The 12,439-nt window shown below is 40.1% G+C and overlaps 1 protein-coding gene across 27 annotated transcripts in view; it reads left to right on the top strand.

Annotated features, from left to right (window-relative positions):
• The window catches only part of NCKAP5 (NCK associated protein 5), a 440,024-nt gene that overhangs the window by 84,406 nt on the left and 343,179 nt on the right, over positions 1–12,439 (top strand). For 25 of the 27 annotated variants that reach the window (XM_080599361.1, XM_080599367.1, XM_080599364.1 and 22 more), the window contains one exon: positions 5,259–5,387. In XM_080599361.1, coding sequence (XP_080455487.1) covers positions 5,291–5,387 — 97 coding nt within the window. In that variant the 5' untranslated portion in view covers positions 5,259–5,290. Of the gene's footprint in view, positions 1–2,621; positions 2,688–5,258; positions 5,388–12,439 lie in introns of all 27 variants that reach the window. The other 2 variants (XM_080599378.1, XM_080599389.1) reach the window with 1 other exon arrangement.

Raw genomic sequence — 12,439 nt, 5'->3', positions numbered from 1 at the left:
TCTAAGCATTTTAGGGTCTTGCATTGGAATTTTTCTAATTTAATTAACTCATTAATGCTGGCACATGGCACATTCTCCTTCTCTGCAAAAATGCAGCTTGCTTATCTAAATAGCAGCCTAATCCAGTGGGTGTGCATGTACAATGCATACATTAGCACTAACAAACTGCTGACCAGCCTCAGCAAATACCTGAGTGTATTGAGCATTAGGCAGGCCATGCTTATGGTGTTGCTCTGAAATGCACTGCGGGCAAAATAAAAAACATTTAGCTAAGTTTCAGGTTGCATAAATGCAGATGTCGCTGTAGCTTTCTAGTTCCCAAATGTTGAAGTTAGAAATATCAGCTCATAAGAGAATTTGGGAATTATTTTTTCCACTTCACCACTTAAAGTCATGACCAGGCTGAATACTATGACGGGGAGAGATAGGGGTGTGGTAATGAAACTGGTTTCATGGCTCACTTTTAGTCACTAGGCAGAATTTTCTCATCTCTCGCGAAGGTGAAGTTCTCTGCTGTTAACTGCTCTGGTGTTTTTAACACTCTGCCATTTAAAAAAGAACAGGAAACACTCAAAAACTTAGTACAGACCTAGCGTTTTAGGCCTAGGAAGAATAAATGTAGTGATTTTGTAGGACTGAACAATTTTTGATCCATTGAATGTACATCAAGTTCATAATCCTGGAGCCTTTTGTTATTCCAGTTCTGAGAAGGCCTGGACAAGCTGTGCTGCACTTACTTCTGCTCCTTTTCCTACAAAGACCACAACAAAAGCAGGCATTCAGACATCGGTGTTAGCACCAGAGTTGGCAAAAGAACCCAGCTGTACAGTGAAAGACTCAATTCAATTCAATTAGGTTCTCAGGAAACGGAATCACTCCAGAGGCTGGTAATGAGCTATAAAATCTTTCACCTTTAGGTCACCTGTTCATTCTAACTAACATTTGCATTGATGAAAATTTGTACTTTCTCATAGCCGCCTCCTGACCTATGCTAGTGATATTATTTTCATTTTCCTTTCCTTGCTAAAGGGTAATACTGGTTCTGGTTATTACCTTTCAGTTTTCAGGTATGGCTGTTGAAAAAGTACAACTGGCCAAGTAGAAAAAAGGGCTTAAAGGTGATCACTGTGTAACTTTGGCCTCGTTCCATTACCTGAGAGTTTGATGTCCACATCACAGAAGCTGTCCTCTCATTAATGCTCAGACAGACAAACAAATTGCAGAGGGAGAATGTGTTAGTGCCCGCCAGGTATTGTGCTTTCTGGCAGTGGTAAGCTACGGTAAGCAGAGGGTGGGGAGGCTGAATTACATCTACGCTGAATTTAAACAAAAGGATGCTAGTTTCCAGAGCTGTCATTTGTGTCACTTGTCATAACTGCTAAATTTATACTAATTTGTGAGACGGAAAAATAAATACAGTCCATTTCCAGTTACCAAAAAGATTTACTACGTGTTAGTTCCCAGCTGGTATGTGTTGGCATAGCTCTGTTGAAATGTAACTGCACAGTTTCAAACTGTCTGAAAATATCTTGGCTGCTTATCTAAGGGATGTAATATTACCCGTTTTCATCAGCTAAAGCAATAGGCATCAATCATGCTTTGTTACTACTGGAAATGAAGAAGGTATTATAATCCGAGGAATTTCTTGCATAGATTATCGAGAGTGCTTTTCTATGTTAATCACACCATTTCTCCAGGGCATAGTTTTAGACCATCTCCCGAAGTAATGAACATGCTTGTGTTGAGTACTAAAATTGCTGCACTTTAAGATACGTAATCAAGCTGATGCCTCTGGCTTGCTGGCTTTATGAACGGTGAGGGTACACAGTATTGACGCAAGATCCCACTTAGGGCTTCCCATGGGACGTTTTTTCTGCATCCACACAAAACCTACATCTCTGAGCTCAGTGCAAAACTGAGCAGGCAGTAGGCAAACATCTGGGACCTGTATTCTCACAGACTGATCCCCACGTACCTCTTCAGGATACGGGCGTAATCACTGAGTGCCTCTAACTTCAGTGCCTCCCCTGGTATGCTCAGTGTAGATGAACTCTAGTCCCACAGGGAAGAGTCCTACAGTGGGCAAGCTTCCTGCAGCACAAAGGTATGCCCCCCAATACTCAGCTCCCAATGTGAGCGCAGTATCAGTGAAGACACCAGAAATCAGAAGTGCGTTTGCAGTGTAGGTCCCACTTCAGCCACGCCAAAAGGGATCGTCAGGGTCTGAATGCTGATCACTGGGGTCTCTGCTGGGAAGACATCATCTGAGAGATATCGACAAACAAACGGTCAAGGAAGGCTGATAAATTTCTACAGCCTGTTCTCTTGATAACACAAACATAGTGTATTTGATGGTTGGGCAAACTGATTCTCAGTGTTTTTACATTTCAAGACTGCTTTGTCTGGATGGCCGTTCTCCGGTGCTGAGCTTCCCGGGAGATGCATTACTTCCAGTTTGAATTCATTTTAGTCTGTGGGTTGGTCTCAGAGGAAGACAGATTTACCTAGGAAGGTCATTTTTCTCTGTGACAAGAAGCATGCTGCACAAAAATGACCATTCCACATGGAAACTTGTTCTGGTTTTGTGAAGTACTTCGCTCTGATGATCCTTTTTTTTTAAGACCTCCCGAGTTGGGTGCCCTGAGCCACCAGCATATGTTGATACAGGCGATGTGTTATCTTGTAAGGTAATTACCTTTGATTCAGAAGTTTGGGTGGGTTCAGCCTTAGGTTGATAACTTTTCAGGAGAGATCTCTGGCAGCCTGCTAATAGTGACATGCCCAGAGATTTGAGCTCCTGTGGTGTACATGGGGAAGGAGTCTGCAGGTCGGAGGCAGCTTCACCATTGCTCACGTAGGTAGGTGAGCTGTACCTGCCAGGGCTACAAAGGGACAGTAAATCCACTCTCTGAAGTGCCCAAGGCAGCTCAGTGTATAAGCTGTTGGAATAACTAATAATCCTTTCTCCTTTTCCTTCTGAACTAGGATTTGGGGTTGTTCTGCCAAATACCTGCAGACAGGCACTTCAGGCACTGAAGTTAAATACTTGACCTTCTGCCGGGATAATTGGCTCCAACTGTAGCTGTCACCGGCTCACTCATCTGTAGTGCTGTGCTTACTGATCAACAAAGACTGCCTTGGTGGAAATCCTGCTCTCCAGGCACGACAAATGCACAGAAAAATGACACAAAGATTACATTAAGTTTTTTCTTTCGCTGATTTTTGTCATGATCGCAAGAACAATGTAATACATTGCGTCTGTGTTTGTAAGGATTGTGGTATGTCTTCTGAGACATGATAGCTAATCAGGAAGCAACGGTAATTGTGCGATAGCATGCCATTGTTCGTCCTTATTAGCTGAATTAAGTAGTGGGTGTAGCTTTAGGATTGGTGCTACAGATGGGAAGCAGGAGCTTGCAGGTAAAACTGGAACAAAATACACATAAAGAATGATCACAGTGCTATAACAGATATTCCTACCATCATGTGTGTTATTTAGATTAATGTTATAGAAGCTGATTTTTGTCCATTTTGGAGAAAAAGGGCTGAATACTGGCCTTGTGGAAGTGCAAACCAGAAATACAAAGTGTAAGAGAGACCAGGTGCTGTTTCTTAGACCACTGATTTACCATTCGATCTCTTGCTAGCTGGACCAATTACGGATCCCCCATGGGAAATGCTTTACAAGAGCAGTCCCAGTTGTGATGTCCACGTTGTACCTGATTGATTATCACAATTTGTGTGCCTCTGGGAGCCCTCTGAATTCCAGCTGCCTTCTGGGGCTTAGCCCGGAGCATCCTGATCTCCTTGCAGGCAGCCCGTGCTCGGCCCACGTGCTGAGTCCCCTGTGCCCTTGTGGCAGAGCATTTGGGGGCAGTTGGGAGAAAGAGTTGGGGTGGATTTATCTGCTTGATATCACCGCAGTGACAGATGGTCTAGTTCACAGGTGCATGAGAAGCCGAGGCTATCCACAGGCATGTAAGCACATCTGGAGGCCAAATGTAAGGCTTCTTTTGGGGACGCCAGCTGCATTACCCTGCAGCCAAGCTGAGTGGTATTCATGCCTGTTGTAGTCACCTGGCTCTTGGTAACTGATGTTGCTGTTCACAATGAGCACCAGGGATCAGAAACATACAGATTTGTATTTTTCATCTTCTTTGTCAGTTAAATGCAATGAACTGCTCTAGGTGTAGAATTAAGTAGGGCTGTATGAATATTGCAACCTTGCTAGAATTATGATTTTAAGTAGGCTTCCATATCAAGTCTTGACTAAAAAAAGTGGACAAAATCTTATGGTGAAAGTTCTTCGTCTTTAATGAGAGTTATCCCAGAGTAAGAGATAGGATGTTCCCTCTGATACAGTAAATTCAGTGACTGCAAGGTGTAGAAGAAAATTCCTCTGTTTGGTTCAGCGTTCATGGGCTATCTGCCCACTTCGATTTAAACTCTGATTTCTGTTACTATTTTCTGTAAATCCTGAATAACTTCTTTAGCTTTGCCCATGCTGCCAAATCACGCACAACAAATACTACCTCAATATAGAAGCTAAAACTTTCAAACATGTTTCACCAGAACCATGTAGTAAAAGAGAGACTTGGTAGTAGCTATGTGTAAATTATGCCTTGATTTTAGTAGAAATCATCAGTGGAATAAACGAATCCTACCAAATCAGTAAGACTATTTCCCTCCATGTTTTAGGTGAAGTTCCCCAGCCATTCTGCACAGTCAGTGGGACTCTTTGATTATCACAGCCAAATATTTGACCTTAAAAATATAAGGAAAGTGCTGAGGGCATTAGTGTCTCATTAAGGATAATAGGAATTGAAAAGCTTTTAGAACTTGTCAGGATTAGTTCCAAAATTTGTACATCACAGTAGCAGCACAGATGTGCCAACAAGCAGGGCTTACTGAGGAGTGCAATTAATGTGAAACGAACTGTTTCCCTCCCGCAAACCCCAGGTAGTTTGCTGGCTCTGCAAATCCATTTCCCAGCCCGGTTAAACAGAGACTATTAAAACACAGGGTGTATTGATAAAGACAGTAGTAGTAGTAGATTTTTTTTTTTATTTTATTTTTTGGTGATATTTCTGTCTGGAGAGTTTAGCTTTTCTGGCACAGAAAATTCGTTCCTGGAGCACAGCCTACTATGGACACAAAGTCATTAGCTGCTGGGTTATTACAAAGTTAATGATGAAAGACTGAAACTGTTAAGTAGCATATTGAAATGTGCATTTATTTTTATTTTTATTTTTTTGCAGTGATGCTGGAAAGAGTCTGACATTTCTAGTAGATGAAAAGGAAAAAAAATAACCTCAGCTATGGAGAGAAAAAGACAGCTGCAGAAAAGGGAATTTGGGAAAAGACTTTCTCTGGACAGCAGTCTTGTGGTAAGAATTAATATTTACCGTATCTACTAAATATATCTTGTGTCATAAAGATACAGTTGTTAAGAAGCAGTATTCATAATGATGTACATTTTGAAGATGTTTATTCATCACAGTATCACAACTTTCCCTGATTTTTAAGATTCTCCAGAGCAAAAGTGGTGGAGGAATTTTAAAGCATCCTAAATTGAAACATGTCATCATATAGAAGAACCTCCTTGAATTCACTGGATTCTAGGAAGGAATCCAGACAAGTTACCAAACTTGTAATTAAAATCTTACCTCTGTAAGCCTCTGTAGGATCACTCTGTTGCTTTATACTGAGTGTATGAGAGCTGTAGGTAGCTGAGGTCATCTAATCAGAAATGCTTGTTTTACTGTTGAGGATACCAGGAAAAATTTGTTCACCGCAGTGAATGTATAAACTACTCTAATATCACCTGAAAGAGAAATGTAAATGCCACATGCTGTAAAGTGATTGTTTTTGATATATATGGGATTTGAATTTATTGGGATTATATTCTAGATTTATATTTAGGTAATGTTTTCAAATGATGACTGAGATTAACAAGGGGTTTTTATAGCTGTACTACGGATACATGACCGGAAAATGCTCAAAGATGTTGAACAGTTGTGTGAGTGGATAAACATGCCAAAGTCAAGTACTCAGCATGCTAGTGGAACTATTAATGGAACAAACACTGAAACAAGCAAAGCTAAGAGGTCTGAGGAAGCCCATGCCATCTCTTTGACTTCCATAGACAGTGTCTTCTGCGGAAGAAGTGTGTCCTTAGCTTTTGTTAAGAGAGCTGCCTCTTATTTTGAGTGTTCATACTGCTGGGCTGATGCTTGGAAGTGCTGGGAGCTGGTAGGTTTGGCACTGGGAGCAGCAAGAGTTGCATTCGGTTTCTGGGGGTCACCAATGAATGATAGTTTGGCTCCTCACACAAAAGCCACACAATATAAAACTGCTCAACGAACAGTCCTTCTTCACTCATGAGTTATGAGCCAAATGATTCACGAAACAGTACTTGATTAAACGGAGGAATGACAGCAGCAAGGTAACAGGTCAATAGAGAATAATCAAGCACTCCTTTCCCAGAGTGTTCCAGCAGTCATGTGAAGCCCTCTTCTCTGTTGATTTCTTGAGGTTTCTCATATCCAGTAACACCGTTCGCACCCAGTAATGGACTGCCGGGCCCCGCCTGCCACGCCGGGCAGCAAGGCCTCACCACGGCGGAGCTAGGCCCGTGGCAGGACCTGCCCTCAGCAGTCCAAACGCAGGCCATGAACTATCAATATTTATACAGAGAAAAGAAAAATGCTTACGGAAACTGGGTAGTGAACGCTAGCGGAAATGCTAGCAGTTGTGAATTTTGCACAAAGATAATGCTTAGTATGGCAAATCAGTACTGTTTTCACTGGGGTGATGGACTAGATTCAGCCTTTCCTTCATGTATTAAGACAGGAATTATCTTTTCCCTGAGGTGACAGCATGGTCTGCTGTCTGGATGGGAACAAGGAACTAGGTATTTCTGGCTTCCAAACCCCTCTAGTGCTAATTTGGGCTTAATTTACAGCCAGGTTAGTGCCCCATGCTTAATTCTTACCCTTTCGCATCAGTAAGGGGGGAGTAGAGAGAGACATTTATTGTTGTCATAGCGAATGTTGTGGGTGTAGCACCATGAAAAGTGTTTTGTGTAATAATTAATGCTGTCGGCATATTAAAATGCTGCTTGTGGAGGAAAAAAAATGAACCTGTGGCTCTAAGAAAAGGTGATGTTTCCTCCCTGCTCTTTGGCAAGCGGTAAGTAGGGTGGGAGACTGTGCACAGATTAAAACCAGCATTCAGGCACTGGCTTGAGGTCAATGCATTTATGCCAGAGTGTGCCAGCTGAAGATTTGTCTTCAACTAGACCATGTTGGTGATAAGGTGTTGAAGGAAATGTATAAGGGAAAGATGAAAGGGATATTATTTTGTGATATGTTTTGAACATATAAACGTATCACACCATCAGGCTGACACATTTTTTTACAACGGCTTCTTCTTCCCGTGACAGTTAAAGGTTATGCTTGCCTGCATAGTTTGTCAGTGCAAACTTCCATTTTCAGTACTTGTATATTACAGGTCAGTGTCCATTGAAAGTTTGTATTGAATAGAATGTATATAACTAGATTAAAGAGTGTCATCCATAAATTTAATTAGAAACATGTGACCATTGTTCGTAGTTAACTGCCAGCTATTATTTCTTAACAAACCGACAGAGACATTTTGAGATTAGAGTGCCTTCAGCAGCACGTTAGTAATTCACACTGTATGTCCTGTCCCATGAAATTCAACCAGGCAAAACGAAGCACTCATCTCATTTTCCCCAATTTCCTGTTCTATCCTACTTTTGTCTGTAACTTCTTAATTGTTGCCTTCGTATCATATGTCTGTCTTCATTACTCCTGTTGCCAAATTCCATCCAAGTGCCATGTTTCACTCCTGCTCCTGCCCACTCAGGTCTTTACATCTCTTTCTTCTTGAGTCTTTTCCCAAAGGTGTTGTGTTTAACCTCTCAGGCATTCAGGGCTGGACACTTTGCTTGGAAAACTTGGCTCTGATTTGCTTGTAAACTATGGCTTGCCCTTGTTTGGTGGAGTCTTCCAGCATTCTCGTATCTTTGAAAGAATTCTGATTTCTGTGTGTTTAAATGAAGCACATTTCTGCTTTTGTATTCTGGACCATGAGTTACAAACAGGCGTTTCTGATAACATTCCCCACCCTGCTTGGCTATGCTGCTTTTCCCATCTGCATCAGACTGTAGTCTTCTTCTCGAATGTTTTTGCCATGATATAATCTACAAGAATTGTTTAGAGATACTTAAAGTCAAAAAATTCCCTCTGCCTCCCTTATCTCTTGGATTCTGAGTATATAGGCTATGATGCTATTTGAAAGAAGTGGGAGAAGAGGAAAGAGATGTTTCTAAACAATAGAGATGGCCTCAACCTGCTTAGAATGTGTATCTGGGCCTTCAAAATATGAATATGAATTTCATCAGAGTGTTCTGTATTCAGGTCTATCCCATCAAACAGCAAGTGTCAGGCTTCAAATGATGTGGATCAATTTCAGAAACCAGATCCTTCAAATGACATGCCAGTGAGAAATTTCATAGACATTAAAACACTCCTCCTTACAACACATGCACAGTAACTGCTTCTTGATCACCTCAGATAAAGGAGAAGAGTTCACAGTTGTTTCGTGTACCACTGTACCTCTTTCCTGCTTGTGTCTTGGGGAAATAAGGTTTAAAATGAGGGCAGATAAACCTTTTAAAAAGCAAAAAATATAAATGCACATATGTGCTCATAGAATGAGCGTCATAGGACATATTCTTTCAATGACTGATTATGGGCCCAATGGATATTTTCTTTAATGCTTCGCAGGAAGTAAGTAGTTTGAAGCCACGTATTTTAACAAGATTCAGAATCCTACCTTTAATCTGACTTTTCATATCATCCAACAGAGGAATCAGTTCAACTACCATTCAGGTCAAAGGGGAGACTTTCTGTTCGCTCCGATGGAATTAGATTCCTATCAGCATTTAGTAATAATATCACAGCTATTACTCCTGAAATCCCAAGTATAGCTAATGGCTGTTATTGCTCTGTAGGATTCCAGTATTGGAGAACCTTTATACACAAAGATGCTCATTTACATTTGCAGACAAAGAAGTTAAGTCTGCAGAGACAATGATGTTTTGTAGCTTTATATTTAGATGAAGCAATTACACATTTTAACTTAACAATTCATACAGGTAATCCTATAAGATCAATTATAGAAAATCATATCTTTGCAATTTCTGGCTGATATTTTTAAGTGGAAACACACTGTACAAGAAGGATATACTTTTTACGGTTTCAAAATAACTTTATAATAACTTTTTGTTTCATCTGTTGTTAAGGTGATTCTACTATGTTTTAGTTTTACAAATGGTCTTATGCAAATTGCTTACAAACAAAACACCATAAACACGGAGGACTAAAGATCTTCGATTCTGTTTGAATTCCATGTAATAGATCTCTGTCCCATAACACATTATGGCATTAGTAAATATATTTTACCCTATGTGAACCAGTTATAAGATGAACAGATAGACAACAATCAGAGAACAGGGTGGAAGCTTATGTTCTTCTGGATTGCTGTGTATAGATATTGAGGCCAAAGCCTTTACAATGATTGCTGAAGTACATCCTATTGGAATTAAAATAAATCACAAAAATTGTAATGGTGGTAAAATATGTTTATTTGCAACATGTTGCTTAGCTGTCACCTACCACAGTGCTGGATTGTTTTTTATTTAGAATGGAGTATATAACTAGTAAAAGAGAAACAGATCTTTCTGAAGAACATTCTACCTTATCATGCAGCTTAAATCCCTAAATTCTTTAGGTTTTGTTAAAAGGAACAGCTTTACAAAGTTAACTAGTGTGAATATTTCATGATTGTAAAATTTTTCATAAATAATTTTTCCATGTTAAATCTTTCATTTCAGCATATATAGTTGAAAAACTCTAATGAATGAAACTAGGTAAAAACAAGATGGAAAGGGATATGCATTGTTTTTTCACTTTAGACTAAAGTACATAAAGAAAATAGATATGAGAACACAGAAAAGTACATTTAATGCTATTTAAAATTTTGATTTTAATAAGATCACAGCACATAGTTCCTTTGTACTGGTATAATGAAGACATTTTTTGGGTGACAATGCTTCTTTGGTAATATTTGCAATTTATTACTTGGTATGTAGGGGGGAAGCAGCTTAGACAGGGAATGCTATTAAAAAAGCTAATGAAAGGATTGATTGTATATCACATTTTCCTTACAGAATTTCTTCAACAAAAATAAATAGTTAAAAAAAAAAAAGGCAAAAAAATACCAACAAACAGATCCAAAGCCAAGCTTTCAATAACTTGTGTGGGAGGAGGAGAGTGTTAGAACATATCACTGCCACCAGGGCCACACTGGCTACTCTGTTCATTGGGGCACTCTTTGAAAATAATAAAAGCCCTATCCTTTGCCTGATCCAAACTGTCCAGTTGTCTCCAAGACCCTTTTGATCAGGAAAAAGTCAATGTTTCAAGCTGTGCTCTTTATCTGTGTGGATAATTCCCAGCCTGACTACACACGTGGTTGGCCCTTACAACTGTGGTGGCATTTAGCCGGGGAGATTTGAGAACAGAATATCTTTTAGAAGCAGCCAGCATTTATCAAAGTAAAAGTTTTTGTTTTATTTAAAATGAGGGTTTTACTTCTGAAAGCAAGCTGCAGGGAAGTGCCTCTCTGGTGGCTCATGAACTGTGCCCTGCTTCTTTCATTCTGGTCACACGCTCCCGTGGGTCTCTGTAGCATTAGCTTTAATGACAGCACTTGGTTGTAATAAGGGTAGCAGTGTAATGTAATGAATCGTACATGGGGATGGGAGTACTACCTGTACCCAGCCTGCCCACGGTTGCGTTAGCGTCATGCGCAAGATCCTTTAGTTTTATCGGAGACCTTTGCTGAGAAGCGTGCACGTGTTGTCTGTGAGTAATGCCTGGGGCTGGGAGCCACCTATTTGGGGTGTAAATCCCAAATCTGTCATCACCAACAAATTGCTAACCCAGTTTGCTAATCAATAAACTGGAGATTATAACAATTTTTTACCTTGTAAGTATTCTGGGAGTGCTCTGTTATTAGCATGCGTCTGCAGCTTGCTCCAGTTTCTTCAGATGAAATGTGTCACAGAGAGAACACCAGTATAGCAAAGCTGTGAAGAATGCTGCACCAGCAACGCATGGAGGGGACTCTTCATATGTAGGAATTAAATCCACTGAAGAGAATAGCCCTGACCTTTTTACTAGTTGACTGTGACACTCACAATTTGTCTAGCATTACTATATAGCATAACATATTCCAGCATTTTTAAATGAAAGGTGTCACTAAAAATATTTACTGGTCATATGCTCACTAATGTTTTAATGTTTGCACCCTAATTACATTTTTTCCACCTAAAACTGCTGCCAAATTCCATATGAATCTGCAAATACTTTCAGTACTCTCAAAACTTGGATTTTTTTGTATATGTGAATTAAAGTTTTATTCAGTTCTGCTTGCATACAGCATCAGAAGAAAAGCATCTACCAAGGGCAGTCAGCCACTGCAAAAGTGTGGTGCAGCACTGGAAAAAACATGCAGAATGTGAGCCTCAAGCACGCAGTTTTCACTGTGTGTTGGAGAAGCAAGCTAAAATATCCATAACATTCAGTGCATACAGCAAGAGCATATGTCAAAGAGAACAGTTTAATGAAGTCAACAAGAGCGTTGTTTGGGGGTAGAAGGCAGAAGAGAACAGCAATGAAGTCCATGAAGTGGTACTAACTTAATAGATTAATGTTTGCACATTCATAGGGAAAACCTTAAAAATTAGAACTGACATAAGAATTCGGTAAACTGAATTACCAAGGCAATATTGGAAAAGTCTATTCCTTATGGCAACGTTAGTGACGCCTGCATTGTTCTGCAAATCTGCCAGTAAGGACATCACTCCACAGACTGGGCAAATGCAGCCTTAAAGGCATAAACTAAAGTGCTATTAGCTGTCTATATAATATACAGCCCTGTAATTTGCTTGAAACATCATATAAAAAGAAAATCCTAATGTCTATAGAATGTGTAAAGACAGAAGAAGAGAGTAAGAACAGATTGTTGTGTTTAATGGCACTGGGCACGCACCAGGATTTTGCAAAAACTGAGCTGTCTAAATGTATTGCCAGTAGCATATATTTCTCTGCATTTGCATTTTTAATTAATTTCAATCAGAAGAAGAATTCCAGAGTGTCAGGGACTAGAAAATACAAACAAAAAGAACCATCCGAATGGAGCAGTTCACAGCAGCAGCTGGCGAGAAAGGAGAAAACACCAGTCGGGCAGGAATGCCTTTACTGACGGCAGCGTACCACTAGCACTGGTGTGGGAAACGCTGTGGTCTGCATGGGTAGTTTAAGGACATCATTTATGAGCACGGCAG

The sequence above is a fragment of the Anser brachyrhynchus genome, assembly GCF_964034855.1.
Source record: "Anser brachyrhynchus genome assembly, chromosome: 7".
NCBI lineage: Eukaryota > Metazoa > Chordata > Aves > Anseriformes > Anatidae > Anser > Anser brachyrhynchus.
This window is presented reverse-complemented; position numbering and strand designations above follow the sequence as displayed.